General features: G+C 50.3%; 1 protein-coding gene across 2 annotated transcripts in view; it reads left to right on the top strand.

Moving 5' to 3' along the window:
- SHB (SH2 domain containing adaptor protein B) overlaps positions 1–8,907 on the top strand; it is a 133,700-nt gene extending 124,793 nt beyond the window's left edge. Inside the window, exon 7 of one of the 2 annotated variants that reach the window (XM_033123441.1) lies at positions 4,924–8,907. In XM_033123441.1, the coding sequence (XP_032979332.1) occupies positions 4,924–5,107 (184 nt within the window). In that variant the 3' untranslated portion in view covers positions 5,108–8,907. The remainder of the gene's footprint in view (positions 1–4,923) is intronic. The other variant, XM_033123440.1, reaches the window with a different exon arrangement.
- The last annotated feature ends 8,531 nt before the right edge of the window (positions 8,908–17,438 follow it).

Below are 17,438 nucleotides of genomic sequence, written 5' to 3'. Positions count from 1 at the left end.
TTCAGAGGCAGACGGACACAGTGAAATCAGGCCCTGCTGTGTCCCATGGGACAAGACCGGGAACACAACCGTCCTCAGCCTCAGCTTCCCCATCTGTAAACAGTGATAGTTATACCAACTTAGCGATGTTGCTGTGGGCTTAAATGAGAGCCTGTGTAGCAGCTGCTCAGCTCAGTGCCTGGTGCACAGTGGGGGCTCGAGCAGTGCGTGTGGCCTTTCCCTGGCAGTGGCAGTGGGGAGCCAGGGGCCGTTTTGAGCATCTTGGTCAAGAGAGCAGCTCCCCAGCCACCTTTCAATAGAGGTGAACCAGAGATCGCCCCGGGTGGGTATTCCTGTGACTGGGTCCTCCATGCTCGTCATCGAGGGCAATTTCTTTGCTTTCTCCCACATAAATATTATATGCAAGTATCTTTAAGTCATTTCATCATGAAAAGAAGCAATTTAACATAACTATTACCCAGGATTCTTCATGAAATATGCATCAAGCAATTAGGTCTAAAAGCGAAGAGGTGAGGCCTCGTACCCTGCTCGGGCCGGCAGCTGCGGGCTGAGTGATGTTTTATTAAAGCTCGTGATTATGAGACAAGGTGGGGCCTGCTATTAGCCCCAGCGCACCAGGCACGTTTGATAATCCTGGTGATGAGGAGGTGCTTTTTGTGATGATAATGAGCGTAATGAACGATCTGAGCACCCTGACAGCCCCCGCACCCCCAGCCTCCGCGAGCCTTACAAGACTCATTAGACAGGTCACCCACCGGAGACACCCCTAATTGTGACTTGGCTTTCGCAAGATGTCCTATGAAAGGAGACGGGGCTGACGCCAGAGCTTGGCAGGTGGCGGCAGCCTGTCTGCCCTCCCTGGGGACCAGTGCCTTTCTAGAAGTGGTGCTGGGAGGTGGCGTGGCCCCGAACCCAGCCCACCTGGCCCTGGATGCAGGGGCCCCAGGTTCTGGCTGTCGCTGCAGCCCACCTTGCTGTGTGCCTTGAGCCAGAGGGTTGCTCTCTCTGAGCTCAGTTTCCTCCCCAGTACTCCCAGAGGGTAAGAGGAGATGGTCCCCAGGCTGCTTCTAGTTCCAGAAGCGCTCTGTCCACAGCGGCCGTAGCATTTCTGTGAATGCTGGTTATCAGACGCACCCTCTCTTCTCACTAGAAATGTTATTTTTTTTCTTTTATGCCTGGTGTCTTCTGAATAGAGTTGAGAGTCATTAAAGACATCCCTGGCAGCTGTTTTTTAATTTTCAACTGTTGTTAGGTAGCATCTCACTCGTGGGCGCTTTGTGACCTACCTGTATATATTATTACAACACGTTTCTTTGGTGTGTGTTGACAAGGCTTTACCTGACCTTTGCACGAGTCGGGGTTTGACAGATTGTTTCAAAAGGAAAGCCTGCTCGCCTCTCGGGGCCTGCCAGCCCCATGTGACGGGTCACCACTCTGCCTCCTTGGCTGAAGGCTGCACTCCACCAGTCAGGACACACCGTTGCCAGTCCCTGGGATGTCCTCTTACTGCCCGTCTGCTGTCTCTGACCCGCCATCAGCCCTGCAGTGCAGGTGCCTCGGGGATGAGGCTCCGGGTCGAGGAGTCATTTGCTCAGGGTCTGATGCCTCTGGCCCACCGCCCTGCCTGGCCTCACATGGTGTGCTGAGGGCTAGGCAGGGCCCCCTCCTGGAGCGGGGTGGTGCTGAGGTCAGGAGCATGGGCTCTGCAAAACGCCCCCCAGGAGGGGAAGCAGCAGCACCACTGCTGACGGCCGCGTGGCCCTGGGTCCGCCACCTCCCTCTGAGCCTCCGTGCTCAGCGCACAGCCTGGCTCACGGGAAGTGCCCAGGAAACACCGGCCCTGAAGGCCATCTAGGCAGATGCCCAGTGAGAGCAGGACTGGGGGCCGTGGGCAGCAATGGAGGGAGCATGAAGCTGCCTCTAGGCCCCTTCCTGCAGAAGTCCTCACAGAGTAGGCAGCAGGTTGTGCCTATACACAGGAATCCAGGACCTTCCGCCCAGAAATTCCCAGAGACCATCTCGTTAGCCTCCATGGATCCAGTAGGGGCAGGAACAGAGCCCACACTCACTGTCCAAGGTCCAGAGAACTCCCAGGGTGCTGTGAACCCACTGAACCCATTGTGAGGGCCATCTCACGGGCCTTTCTCCCTCTGAGGGGCAATGGTCAGCCCATGGACTGGGGGGCACAGGGCCTGACTTCTCTACCTTGGTCTCTGACCTTCATAACTGGCCTGCCCCCTTGGCACAGCCTGGCTCATGGTTATAAACTAGCATGTACTGAAATAGAAGTGTCAGAGGAGCAAACAGTAGGCCTGCAGAGTCAGGGGGCACTTCAGGAGGTGCTGACGGCTGCCCTGCCCCTCCCGCCCATGTCTGTTGAGGTGGGGGCATCAGGATGGAGTTTCTCATAGCTGGTGGCTCCTTGGAGCCCGTGGCCTGGGAACAGAGGAGCTTCAGCTTCCATTTCTGGCTCTGTCAGCGTTGCCACCCTGGCGTACTACCCTTGCTGGATGTTTTAGGAACAACCAATGTGAAAATGTCCTGTTAGCCCATATGAGTTACTGTCTTTAACTTCTTTAAAAATTAAATTAGCTCTCCCTGCAACTTCATACCTTTGGTGCCAGCAAAGCTTTGGCATTCAGACACCGCTCACAGCTGGCTGCTGTGATCCTGTCTTACACACCCTACGCTTTGTACCCCCAGCCTAGATCTGTGAGACTCATAAAGCCTGGTGGCCTGGCACCCCAAAACATGACTCCCATGTACTCAGGAAAAGGGTGTGGCATTCCTGAGGCCACACCCCTCCCTGCCTGAGCCTGCACTTATCTGCAGCTCCAGCCCCTGCTCTTCCAGGTACCACCCCTTCTCCAGGCAAAGCTGAGCCCGGGGCCTCGGAGAGCGCAAAGGTTTTTATTTAACTAGTCCCAGTTTTCTCAGCTGCACAGTTGCAGCGCTTCATTCAAGCAGGTGCAGTACAGTCCTTCCCTGGCCAGCCAAGATCGACGATCTCTCCGATCTCTCCGGTGTGGTGGGTAGCTAAGTCTTCAGCACACTTTTCACTTAATGCGCACACGCCGTTTCCCTTCTAACAGCTTATGGAAGGGCGCCGCCTGCTCCTCAGATGTGTTGAGGCAAATCTCCAATGAAATGACCCTTCACTGAGGAGCAGAACTTGCCACAGGCTCTGTAATTAGAACATTGTCAGCCTTAAAAAATCTTGATTTAAATTTCTGTTCTTTACAGGAATTATTCTCTCTTGAAACATAATTGCTCTCCAAACGATTTCCTTTAAGCCGAGGGTGACATCTCTAAATACATTATTATGAGCAGATGTATTGCTCAGTGCCTGCACTTCATTAAGCATTTTCTCTGCCCGTTTGAAAGTGGTCCCGGAGTCCAAATTGATGCATTAATAGAGCAGGCACTGGTAAGCAAGGGGAGCCTAGTCCTGACTGGGGGAGAGGTGTAAGCCCTCCGTGGCGGCCGCTAAAGCTAGGAAAGCAGAAGCTTAGAAAGGCTGCAAACCTGTGTCCACACAGAGCTCTCAGCCTTGCCAGGGTTGGGCCTTGGTCTCCAGGAAGCCAGGTCTCTATTGTAAGTTCTGAGTGCCCCAAGAAGGTGGCAGAAGGTCGGAGCCCCAGCTTTCTCACTAAGTGACACACTCAGTAAATTGGACTGTACTTTGGAAACCTCAGCATACTCAGGTATGGCAGCAAAATCATACAGGGCCAGACGTCGAGCTGAGTGAGCAGGAAAGGGCAACCTGGGTAAAGGCAGGTTGACAGAGGGGTGGGTGAGGGACCTGATGTGGCCAGAGCCCTGGGTGGACGATGGGAGAGGTCCGCTAGGGCCAGGTGGAAGCAGCATGGCCTGTGCTGTCCGTGAGCTGCACCCCACCCAGCATGCTGGTGCAGCTGGCACTGCAAGGGTCATGGGGCACACAGCTCCACTCTGATTTCCAAGGAACCCACCTTTTCAGCAGACGCTGGGCATGGTAGACAGACGGCTCTGCTCTGTGGAGCTCTGAGAGGAATTGGGAAGATGGATAAGTAAGTAGAATATAAGAAGGCAAGTGCTGATGGAGGCATGATCCTTCATCATGTGCAGTGCAGTCAGAGGAAGGAAGGAGCTGTGCCTGTGAGAGCCTGGAAGACTGCCTGGCAGAGGAAACACTCAGGCTGGACCTCAGAGAAGGAGACAGGGCTGCTGAGCAGAGGGAGGAAGAGAGGAGAGTGCCTGGTCAGGGGCAATGCTGAGAAAGACCGCACATGCTCCCTGTATTCCATTGGCTGAAATTAGTCATATTGCTACAGGGGCTACAAGGGAGTCAGGGAAATGTCGTCCCCCGCTGGGCAGCCCCTTTCCAGTGATAGTTCCATACTACTGAAGGGTGAGTATCAGTGTTTGGAAAATGGCTCACCTGTCATCCCTGCCACACTGTTTCTTCATCTGTGAGCTAGGAGTGATGACTCCTGCCCTGCCTACCTGTCAGGGCATTGGAGAGTTGTACTTGGCAACTTTCAGGCAAGGCTTAAATATGTCACCGCATGAGTAATAGGAAGAGAGGCCAAGCTCTTGAGGTTGGAAAACTCTCCTCCACAATGCTTGCTGCTGGTTCCTGGTCCGATGCTGGGGCTCGGTGCAGCTGCATTTCAGCTGGTCCTGGGCCTTGGTTCTGGCTTGGAGAGGTGACACCAGCTGCTGCTTCTGTCCCAGGCAGCAAGGAATCCTTGCACCTTAGCAGGAATTTGGCCTGGCGTAATGAGTATGGATCCATGACATGGCCTTGTTCGGAGCAAAATAGAGAAACTGCCACCCTGCTCCTCAGGCTCCTGCACCTGTGCCCTCATCCCCAGCAGCATGGCTGTCTCGGCGATCTCTGTCATTCTGCAAATCCTGATAACCTCTGTGTTTTGTTCACAGGAGCAACCAGGGCTTTATGCACATGAAACTGGCCAAAACCAAAGAGAAATACATTCTGGGTCAGAACAGCCCCCCGTTCGACAGTGTCCCAGAAGTCATCCACTACTACACCACCAGAAAGCTGCCCATCAAAGGGGCCGAGCACTTATCGCTCCTGTACCCTGTGGCTGTGCGGACCCTGTGAGTGACCAGCCTGCCCGGCTCTGGGCCGAGGCCCAGACTTGCAGGAGCCGGAACCCCGCCCCCGAGCCCGGCCGTTGTGGCCAGCTGTCCACTTCGTCTCGTGTGTATGGTACTAGCACACCACTGCATGTCTCTAGAATGCTGTTGCCACCACGGGGGCTGGAGAAGGCCTGGATAAAGACAGAGGGACGGCCACCGTGCCACGCCAGTCCCCACCCCCACCCCCTCCTTGAGTTTCTGTGAATTAAAATATTTGCAAATCCAAAGAGATGCCTTCCAGGATGAACAAAGGAGAGCAGCTCCAGTGGGCGGGCCAGGAACTCTCTGGGTTGCAGCTCTTTGTTCTCCAGCTGTCACGAATTCACACCTGTGTATGGGGCTCAGTTTTCCCACCAGGGTTCTACTGGTGCTGGGAGCCAAGTGCTGGTGCTGGGAGAGCCCAGAAGGCCCCCCGCGAGTCCTGCCTCCCCTCTGGTGCGCATGTGTGCCTCTGAGTGTGTGAGTGTGAGCGCATACATGAGACAACATTGTCACACACAGATGTGAGTAAGCCCCCTAATCCACTTTTAGTCACTCAGTGTAATCATTAGATCTTCAAGGAATCATTATGAAGTCAAAAAGAAGATTCAATTATTTATGAATAGGTATGTAAATAAAAGTCATTTAATATATATTTTTATCCCCCCCTTTTCTTTATGTACCACAGAGGGTATCTGAGGTGGGCAGTGCTTACCTGCTGGTGTGTCTCCTCTGGGCATGTGTCATCTGACAAGCCCTGGGGCGGGGGTAATGCAGAGCCCCCAGCTCAGGGCTGAGGCAGTTGGTGGGGTTTCCTTTGTCCCAAGAGTCAACCTTCCAGAAGGTTCAGCAAGACCTTGCTACAGGTTCCAGCAATGAGAGCCTCAAATGTTGACCCAGCAACCAAACTCTCTTCTGCCTGTAGCAGCCCAGTAGTGGCACGTCTGTGTTAACCCCTCGGGTACACAGCACCCAGTAGTCTACAAAGGGCTCTCCTAATTATCTGTTCAGTGCCACCCGGTAAGGCATTTAACATGTGGGGAAAGGGTGGCTCAGAGAGGAAAAGTAACTTACCCAGGGTCACACAGCTCATAAGCAAAGGAGGCTCTGAGTCCAGAGTGGCAGGCTTCATGGCCAGTGCTCTGGCTCTATGTGACCTGGCTGTCACCCTGCTCCTGGGGGAAGGCAAATCCTGACCCCTCAGGACACATGGAGCCATACTGGTTATCCATACTGCTTCCACTCAGACACACACACACACGCTCTACCTCTGTCTTGCCCCTTCTGTGGCAGGAGCAAGGATTCTTCCCACACATTCAGGACAGACCCTCAGAAGGCTATGAGGTTGTGTTATTCAGTTCTCCTTCCTTTCCTACCCACCCACTACCACACTGGTTAAATGTGGATGGAAGAAATAGAAGAATCCCACCTAGCTGCACAAAAGGTATGGCTTCCAGCTACGGAAGGAGATAACAAGGGATCCAGCTCCAATACGAGTTTCAAGTTTCGCGCCTTCACCAAGAACATGTCATCCTGCCTGCCCAGCTGGTCGGAATGGAATGGAAGTCTGGGGACTGCTGTCCCCAGTACAAGGGGCTGCGTTTGAACATTACCAGCAGGTCTAGACATTTAGCACTCCAGGGCTTCAGAGATGCGTCAGGCTCACTGTTCGGATGCGGAGACAGGCCCAGCAAAGCACACGGACTTGCCTGTCCAGCTAAGAAGGCAGAGCACGACTAGAAGCCCTGTTCCTTTAAGTGGCCGCCGTGGATTTCAATAGGTTGTGGCCAAAGCTGTCTCCTTGGCAACCAGTCTTTCTGCCCAGTCCACCTCTTGGGTCATTGTCCCAGGTCCTTGTCCATCAGTCCCGGTGGCCCCCAGCCCCTCCCACCTGTGGCTCACAGACCAATCCACCTGGCCATTACTAGGTTGGCTGGGGCCTGTGTGGAGTCTCCAGACTCAGTCTTGATCTTCGCCTGTTTTGCATTCTCTGAAACATCCTTTGAGGCAGGAGAGTGCCTGGAGTGATGCACACGTTCCTTTTTGGGGTTTTTTTGTGAATGAGAAAATGAGTGAGGAGTTGGCATTTTCACCAAACAAGTGCCAAAGGAGGCTGGATCCCAAGGATCCAGGTAAAGGTTGAGAACGTTGGAGGCAGCCCCTGGAGCCAGGGCTGGGTGAAGCTTCCTATTAGCTCCTGTTCCACCAGCCCGATTTCTGTAGGGCACTTCTAAGGCTGCAGAGTACAGGAGCCTGTGACCCCTCTCAGGAGACAATCTTCCAGAGCAGATTTCTCCTCAGAAAAGGCTCTGTACCTGTGGTCTGAGGAAAAGTGAGGCTGCTTTGCCCTCCGGCCTTGCCTCTGCTCTTTTAAGGGATTCCTGGGCCCTTCCTCCTTCCTCAAGTGTCCCTGGGAGACCCAACCTCCAGCTTCCCTCAGGGACTGAGGCCTACAGAGGAGCCAGCTTACAGGATGGGAGCTGCTAAAAGGAATTTTTTTCCTTAATTTTTATGAACCTCTCCCTCTTCTTCCTCTAATTGTGGCTGTTTCCTCTGTCGGCGTGTATTCATGTTTTCTTGGACATCTAACAATTGAAACAGCTTTTCCCTTTCAAAAACACTCATATTTAGGTTACTGGCTTTGGTTTGGTTTTTGTTTTGGCTTTTTTTTTCATCTGCTACCAATTAATGGGGGGGGGGAAGTCGAGCTGGATTTCTTTGAGGGAAAAAAAGCTCCCTGCCACACATATCTCGCCCTCAGCTTTTGTTTCAAAACACAACCACCTCTAGCCACAAACGGGCCTCATTGCTCAGAGCCCCAGGACTTTCCCCCCACCCTTTTCTTTCCCATCTTTGCTGGCTTCATTATTGACCATAATGACCGACCACTTCAACAGCTCTGTCCTTGAGCACTGAGGAGTCGGGAGCCTTTTTGGCAGCTCCCCCACAAACAAGATGGCATCCACAAAAAGAAAGGAGGCTTTGTGGAGAGAGACGACCCACCTGCCTTTCAGTGCGAGAGTCCCACTCAGAATAATCACAAATGGTAACATCCTCTCCTGGAGGGAGGCTCACAGAGCAGCCTTTCACAGGAAAGTGGTGAAAAGGCTCTTCTTCAGGAAGGCTGCGCCAATCGGAGCTGAGCTGTTCGACACCTCCCAGGGCATCTCTGGGCTGGTGCCCCTCGGTGGCCAGACTGGGAGTGAATGGCGTTTCACGAACAGGTGGAGTGGTTGGCAGACTCGGCTTCCATTGCAGTCACAAGACCCAGGGATTCTCATTGTAAGATTTTGAACACCAAGCTCCAGCTGGTGCTCCAACTCTCAGAAGTGGTTGATGTCACTTGACCAAGGAAGGGCGTAGCAGGGACAGACGGCCAGGCTCACCATTTGCTCTCACACCCTAGGGACAGTGCGTGCAGAAACGAGGCAGACGGCGTAGGCTGGCATTTGGAATTGGCCCACAGAGGGTCCTGGCTCTACCCAGTACACAGCCTCATCTGTCTCTTCACCCGGCCAGAATTGGTTACCGGCAACGACTAGAGGGAGCCAGCACGTAGGAGCATCTTCCAGAATCCCCAGAGACCCACTTAGGCATCCTCTGGCACGGATGGCAGCCCTCAGCCTCCCCATGCCCTCTCCTCGGGGCTGTTGCGTCACTGCCAGGAGCCTTGTGCCAGCCACCTCCTGCTAAAAAAGTGTCCTGGAAAGCTCTGATTCTGTATCATAAACTGAATAATGATGTATATTGGAAGCTTTGAATATACAAGTGTCTTGTTTAAATGCACCGCATTGAGCATGCATGTTTGAATTCTTTAAAATGCAACCGTGTGCCCAGGAATCTAGTTTGATTGCCTTCTGCTTGCAGAGGCTGAGGTTTTGCCACCATCCCCCAAAGGTGGATTGTTACAGGAAAAAAGCAACCTTCCTGCTTCCTAATTAGGAGATAGAGCCCTCATGAGCTCGTTAAATGAAAACGAATTAATCTGTTCAGCAAACATTTGTTGAGTGCCCACTGGTCTCGGGCCTGCTGGATACAGAGGAGAATGGGACCCAGCCCCTACTCTTAGGAAGTTTCCAGTGTGGGGGAAAAATAAACAGGCAACTATTGGCCATACAGAGGGGGGACCCAGGGTGCTGTGGGGACCCAGAATGAGGGGGAATTGAATCTGCTTGCAGCTGTCAGGAAACATTGGGCCTTGAGCCCAAGCGATTCTTGGTCTCCCTGAAGACTGGCCTGTTTTTTGGAGGGTGACTCTTTGAGGAGAGGTGGGCAGGGTGTGACTAGCACACAGTCTCCCATTTTTTGCCCTCACCATCGTCATGACGTCTTCAGCAACCCGAGGCCGGGAGGACTGAGGCAAGGAGGCCTAGAGGGTCTGCAGCCCAAACCTCTTCGTCACATGGGTTAGCACCTGAGGGTGCACTGGGTCCCCAGGAGGACTGCTCTGGAGTGGTCCCCCAACCCTCACCTCACCCGGGAAGAACTGCCTCTCCTGTCCCTCCCTCTCAAGGACGTGGCCCTGTGTCACCCGCAGGCCCCTTTCTCGCCCACGGCCCCTAGGATTCAGGCTTTGGTGTCCTCCCTCCTCTCCCATATTCCAATGCCCCAGAATCCTCACCTCGAACTCCCAAACCCCTCGGAGCAAGCCCCTCACCACACACACACACACACACACACACTCAGGGCCTGCCGTGGGATGCCTGTGTCCAAAAAAAGGCAAAGCCCTGGCACGTTCCTGGGCCCAACCAGCACCAGCGGCCAAGGGCAATGCCCGTGCTCTGTGACCGGGAATTTCCTGAAGAGGAAGGAGAAAAACGTCCCTGGTGCCCACCTCTGAATTCCTGTTTTATGTTCTGGGGAGTTCTTTACTTCTGTTTCAGTTGAATTTAACAAACATGGAGCATGAAACGGGGCCCGGCAGGAGCTGGTGACGTGGAGCTGGATACTGAGCACAGGAAACATCTTCCTCAACCAGAGTTGACAGGCAGGTGGGTGGCCAGAGGCCTGCCCCACGGCATCTCTGCACAGAGACCCAGCAGCGCTGGAAACTGAGGCTCAGAGGACAGGGTCTGGTTCAAGACCACGTGGCACGTCTGTCTGCTCACGCCTGTGTGTTTGAGGGCCGCCGGCTCAGAGGGTCAGCTTGGCCAGGACAGCTCTAGGAAGGCTGGGGTAGGGGTGGGGATTCTTCTCAGATACAGTTTTGAAGCCAATTCTTTCTCTCTGGTGAGTGGGAGCATCCCAGGGCGGCAGTGACTGGTGTCCCCTCTGGTTTGGAGGGACGATTTTGATGGCGCCATGGAGTGATGGGCAGCAGGACGTTACCAGTGTGGTTCTGGCGCCCTCATGTGGTCCGCTTCAGCATTACATCCAGTTCCAGGGGGAGGGAAAGGCCGCTCCGTCAGTTGAGGCCGGGACAGGGAAGAGGCAGGCTATGCAGAGCGGTGGATGATGGGTGCTGAGCTGAGGTATGGACAGTAGAGAAAGGGACAGACGTGACATCTGAGCCAGGCATCACATGCAGGGAGTAGAGGCATCCCAGAGAGGGGAACCAGTATAAGCAAGAGCTGGGAGGCTCCCTCTGAATCCTAGTCCAGTGTTCTCCCAAACTGCTTTGTACACTAACCCCCTAATCCATGCATACTGAGAAGGAAGGTCAGGTGAAATTACAACCACTCGGTACAGAACAATTTTATGCCATATTTGTTTTAAATTACTGATTTTCTGATAATAAAATTAATATTTACCTACTGAACTAAATTTGTATTTCAGGAAAATGTAAAGAAAATTAAAATTACCCTAAACTCAAAGAAAAGCAGTTAACATTGTGAAGTACCTCCTCAGTCTTGTTTTCTATGCATACATATAAATTTTCAGCTTTATTGAGATATAACTAACATATACCGTTGTGCAAGTTTAAGGCACACAATGTGATGATTTGATAAACGTATATATTGTGAAATGATTACAATAAGGTTAGTTAACACATCCACCACCTCACATAATTGCATTTTTTTTTTAAAGATCTCTCAATTTTCAAGTATGTACTACAGTATTGTGAAGGGAACCAAAATGTTGCTACCCTGAAGCTGCTTTCTGGGATATTGATTTTAAGCTGTTTATTAAGAAACGAGACTCAGAAAGAACCTTTGATCCTCCCCGCCTTTCCTGCCCAACAGATTCAAACAGAAAGACCTGCTTTAGGAAGGGAGCCTTGACTTAATCACCTTAAGAACTTTCACCCCAGCATTAGTCAGGAAGACTCCAGGCCTGTTAGCTAGACACCTGCTGTGGCCCATTGTTTCTGAGTAGCCCAGCAAGAATGTGCCTGCCGGTGTGTTCAGCCCTTCCTCAACTACCTGTAAATCTCCCATTCTCACTTCTGAAATCTAATGCCCTTCCCCCCTTTCCCCTTTGTCCAAAAATGTCTTAGATACCTAATGTTGCCTGTCTTTGGAATTTTCATCCTTACGTGAATTCCCGATGCGGATGTCTTGAAACTTTGATTTTCTCCTGTTAATGTCTTTGTAAATTTGATTATTAGCCCAGCTAGAGAACTTATAAGGTGGGAGGAAAAGTATTAATTTTTCTTTAGCACCCACAATTTTTAACTATAGTCACCATGCTGAGTATTAGATTCCCAGAATTTATTCATCTTGTAACTGGAAGTTTGCACACTTTGACCAACATCTCCCCATTTCCCCCAACCCCAGGCCCTGGGAACCTTCACTCTACTCTCTGCTTCTATGAATTTGGCTTTTTTAGATTCCACATACCGTGTTTCCCCAAAAATAAGGCCTAGCTGGACAATCAGCTCTAATGTGTCTTTTGCAGCAAAAAGATAAGACTGGGTCTTATATTATGTTAGATAAGACCCGGTCTTATATTATACTAAAATAAGACCGGGTCTTATATTAATTTTTGCTCCAAAAGATGCATTAAAGCTTTTTGTCCACCTAGGTCTTATTTTCCGGGAAACGGTATAAGTGATATCTTTGTCTTTCTCTGCCTGACATTTCACTTAGCATAATGCCCTCAAGGTCCATCCCTGTTGTCACAAATGGCACAATTTCCCTTTTATGGCTGAATAATATTCCACTGTCTCTGTGTGTGTGTGTGTGTGTGTGTGTGTATTTTTTCTTTATCCATTCTTCTGTGGAAGGACACTTAGTTTGTATACATTATTTTAAACAAAATTGGGCTCATTCTGTGTTTCTACAGTTTTATACCCTCCATTTTCCACTTAACATAGTGCCATCTGCTTTTCCTTTGTTATTAAATATCCTATTATATGACCTTTTTTTCTTAGCAGTATGATACTCTAATTCAGTTAACTTATGTAAGTTTTTGTATAACCAGCTCTTCAGGGAATATCTTTGTTCAGAAATCATCCGTTTCTGGTTTTTTCTGAAGGAGGAGTTCACAGAAGTGGCATTACTGGCCCATCTTTGCGGCTCTAGGCTTCCAGAGAGGCTAGTTGATCTCCCACTGCCATGTCTGGGAGTGCCCCCAGAGACAAGCCGTTTGGTTACATTTCAGGACCTTCAGCAACTTAGACTGCCTAAAACGTGAGGCATGAGCTAAGCAGTTTCCTTTAACCAAAGACAGCCTGACTTCAGACATGGGGGCTGTGAGCGCAGGACAAGAAGCTACGGGGCTCTGCTTGTGGGGTAACCAAATGTCTGAGTTCGTCTAGGAGGGAGGGACTTTCCAGGGTGCAAGACTCTCGGTGCTAAAACTGGGATGATCCCAAGCAGACCGAAACAGCTGGTCAACCTAGCTACCAGCTCCTGGCATGACCCTGACGGGAATAAAATTTTGCCACCCTGAACCTGCTTTATGGGATATTGACTTGAACCTGTTTATTAAGAAAAAAAAGCCTCGGAAACTCTTGCCCGCACCCCCTCCCTCCCTTTCCTGCCGAAGAGATTTAGAGAAACCTGCTTCTGAATGGAAAGCTTAGAATGCTGCATTAGCCTAATTTGAATTAAGTCTGGTGAATAAGAGCGCCTCAGGCAGACCCTCTGTGTCCCATGGTTTCTGAGTCGCCCAGCAAGAATTTGCCTGCCTCGTAAGTGCCACTCTTCCTCAAGTACCTGTAAATCGCCCGTTCTCACTTCTGAAATCTAATGTCCTATGCCCCTCTTTTTTCCTTTGTCCAAAATGTCTATTGCCAAGACTGTCTTTGGAATTTTCACACCTATGTGAATTCCCCATGCGCATGTATTAAAAGCTTGATTTTCTCCTATTAATCAGTCTTTGTTAATTTGATTAGCCCAGCTAGAATAATTTGGACAGTAGGAGGAAAAGTATTAATTTTTTTTAGCCCCTACACTCCTGAGCAAGTCCCTTCCCCTCTGCCCCTGTGAGGGGGAGATCCTGAGCTGGGGGCTGAGGGTGGGGGACCCAGCTTGGGGCAGAAGGAACCCTGCTCTCTTGGTGTGCAGGAGGCACGTGACAAGAGGAACAGCTGTCACCCCTGGGGGAGCACTGGAGACCAGGCTCACAACCTAACCCCGTCCTTTCTAGAGCTGTGTGACCTGGGCAAGGTGCAAAATGCTTCTGTTCCCTCTGCTATAAAATGGCAAGAGACGTGACCTCAGGGGGTTATTGCAAAGATTACAAGCAGTGTGGGATGAATGCCCTTAGCATCCTTACCTTCGGTCAACCTTCAGATAATGTCAGCTAGGATGAGAACAAAGCGGGTTTTCATGAGAAAGACAGGGGCCATTACAGCCACAGAATTTCAAAGGAAAGAGGGCCTGGGGTTCCAGGAAGTCTTCCTGTAGGAGGTGAAAGTGGAGACTACTTTATAAATAAAAAATGCCCTAGCCCTTTTGAACATCTCTACAAAGTAAGGATCAGAGCTTAGATCCTTTTCCTCCCCGGATCACAGTCCAGAGCCATTCCTCCATTCCCTACTCTGCATCTGATGCTGCATCTCCCGTCTATGCTATTTAAATTAATGCTGACATACTATAGTTATTTAAATAATAAGTTGTGCTTATTACTTATTACATCTATTGTGCTTATTACTTAATTATATTTATTTCAATATTAAACCTATTTATTCTACTTATTGTTTAAGTATCTATGCAGTGTCTTTGTTTAAATATTGAACATGAATTGTGTTAATTATTTATTGCCTATCTCTACCCACTAGGATGTCACTAGAGTGTAGATTCCACACATACAGACCTCGTCGAGCTTCTGGGACATAGTAAGTGCTCAGTAAGGACTTATTGTTAAATGATGTAAGAACGACAAAAGTTTCCATGTATGGCGGGCCTGGGTGAACTTCACCTTGTGAATGCATTGGCCTCCCCTGACGAGAGCCCAGTTGTGCAGATGAGAAACCAAGGCTCAGAAAGGGAAGTGCTAGGAAAAGCAGACATTAGATTCAGCGGTGAGGGCCCAGAACTCATAGTCTCTACCTCACACCCCAGAGGAGGGTCGCAGCCCACAGTGAGCAGGATCTAGAGAGAACTACATGGTTCTTTCTTCCCCAGGAGCAAGAGAGAGGGGTGACATTTAGCGCTCTGTGGTCCCCTCCACACCAACTGGGAGAAAGAGCCTCCAGTCATGTGGGATCTGCCATCCTAGAGAGCCTCCTGGTGGCACCAGGAAAGACCCTTATTCTGAAGATGGAGATGTTGAGGCTCAAAGAGGGGGAGGGCTTTGCCCCAGGTACAAACCCAAGTACGCTGACCTTACAACAGGCTGTGTCTAGTTTAGTGTTTCCCACCTTGCCTCATCATAACGTTCACGTGTGCCTTTGTGAAATAGGAATTCCTAAGCTTTTTCCTCTTTGAGATTTTGATTCAGTAGGTCTTGGGTGGGCGCCAGGAACCTGTATTTGTAACAAGCTCCTAAGGGGTGTCTTATGATCAAAGAGACCTGGGAAAAGGGCCACGTGCCTGCTGCCCTGCAGCTCACCAGCCACCTGACCCTTTTCCCAAGTTCAAGGCACCAACTACTCAACTGTGCTCCTGTTCTCAAAAACAGTGGAGGTGGTGGGGTCCCAGTCTCACCTCTCGCTAGGTACTAAACTCAAGCGGGTCATGGGACTTCTCTGAGTACACAAATTATGTGACAATCAGAGGGAATCATCATGTAACTTGGAAAACCCAGAGTATTGTGCAAATGTTTGATGTTGTTTTATTGATTCAGCCCTTGCTAGATAAAAATGTTTGCATTTCACAAGTATGTGTCACTTAGATACCAAGTAAGGTGTCCCATGATCCCAGCTGGGGTCAGCAACTGTTCTGAATCCTGAGTGCTACCAGAGGCATAGGTTCTGTCTGTAGGTGTGCCTGGGACAAAGGCAAAGTTGGGGGACGGGAACGAGGTCAGGGAGAATGAGATGCCTGGTGTCTCCTTCCATACACACTCCTTACCGTCCCAGGCTTTTAGGGGCGCCCACCTTGTTTAAATCCTAGTCATGCTCTGTGGGTCACTTCTTCCAGGAAGCCTTCTCTGGTTGCAGCTAGTGCATTTTTGCTCTCCTATGGACACTCACAGCACTTGGTATGTGCCTGTCTCAAGCGCTGATGGTTTCTCCTTAGAACTGGACCCGTTTCCCCTCTGGGCTGCAGGCTTACTCGCTCACACTGCAGACCCCTGTGCTTCAAACTTCAGGTTGCTATTATGCGTCAGGATATCAATTTAGAGCTGTTGTTCCCCAAAATTGCCTAAGAAGAATTGTCTGGGGCTTGTGTTAAATATAGACAGGTCAACTGGCCTCTCCCCCTGGAAATTCTGATTTCATAGTAGGTCTGATTTGAGACTGGAGATCTATTATTTTAACCAAACTTCCAGGACCTAGGCTGTAGCTTTTCAAAGTGTAAAGTGCATACAAATCACCAGGTGATCTTGTTAAATAAATACAGATCCTAGTCCACTAGGTCTGGAATCTTAGGTCACAGGCCAGAAAGAATAATTTCTGACAAGCTCCCAGGTGACATCGATGCTGCAGGTAGGTCTAGGATCAGAGATTGCTTAGACAAGCTCAGGTATTATCTTTAGACACACTGGGGAAGCAAGAATTTAGGGCTGTTCGCAACTTCGGCATGCCTGGGGAGCTTTTAAAACATACTAAGGTCCAGGTCCCACTGCAGACTAATTGAATCAGAATCTCTCAGGTTTGTTTTTATTTTATTTTATTTTATTTTGGTTTGTTTTTTAAAAGTTCCCAGATAATTCTGATGCAAAACAGGGTTGAGACTCACTGATTTAGTGGGTCCCCACCAGCATGAAAATAAATTAATGACTAAATGGAATAGAATAGACCATCTCACAGGCTTGTAGGCTAAAACGTGTGATTTGGTTATATGTGTTATATATATGCAGATCATGTGAGTTGCTAGATCAATGTGGGTTTGAAAATGAGCGAAGGAGAAAGGGAGCACGTCCTGGAGTTCAGAGACCAGCTACAGGGACACAAAGAATTCAAGGACACCTTGGTGCGGGGGCAGGGCTGCCGGCACAGTGGGGCAGCTCTGCAGTCAGGTAGTGAGGTCGGGTCAGGGAAAGCAGCAAGAAGCCTGTGTGTGCGCTGAGTAATGAAGGGTGAACAGCACTTTGTAGAGAAGCAGGCAGGGCCTTCCAGGCAAACAGGACACAATGTACGCAGTTTGTGGGCCTGTAAAAGAATGCAGCAAGTTCAGGGAAGGGAACCAGCAGTACTGGCCTCATGGCTGGGGCCTGGCGACCTAAGATAGGCTCAGAGGATTGCAGAGGCCTGGGAAATGTGAGGCAAGGAGAAAGGAAGGTCACTGAACCCTTGCTAGGGAATGACTGCCAGTGACCTTATCTGGGCAGAGCCACTTACAGTAGCGAGACTACACTGCAGGTTGCATAAGGCTGTTTTTGTGGACGTAAGTGTCCACGGAGTCTGAGAACACTAGACAACTTTCTAGAAAGCATTTGAGGGAGGAGGGGACTGTGGATGCTTAAGCAAAGAACCACAGCCCTTTTCTGAAGAAGCTAGACCCTCTCCAACAGTATTTATTTGGGCAAGCGCTTACCCTTTTTGCCAAGCACTGAGTTGGAGGCCAGAAACAAGTCAGACGGCTCTGCCCTAGCGGGTTGGCAGCGGAAAAGGAAGACACTTGCATGCATGACTGTAACATACGGCAAAATGTTAGAACTGCCCCAAACTTTGTGCTACGGTAAGGCAAAGGCAAGAGCAACCCATTTTGCCTGGGTTGGTAAGAGAAGGCTTTCGAAAGGGGGCGGCGGTGGTGGGGGCGGCTTAAAGAACACAAGATTTGCAAAACTTTGAGGAAGTGCACATGGCGGAAGCACAGAAT

This window comes from Rhinolophus ferrumequinum, chromosome 12 (assembly GCF_004115265.2).
Source record: "Rhinolophus ferrumequinum isolate MPI-CBG mRhiFer1 chromosome 12, mRhiFer1_v1.p, whole genome shotgun sequence".
Taxonomy (NCBI): domain Eukaryota; kingdom Metazoa; phylum Chordata; class Mammalia; order Chiroptera; family Rhinolophidae; genus Rhinolophus; species Rhinolophus ferrumequinum.
This window is presented reverse-complemented; position numbering and strand designations above follow the sequence as displayed.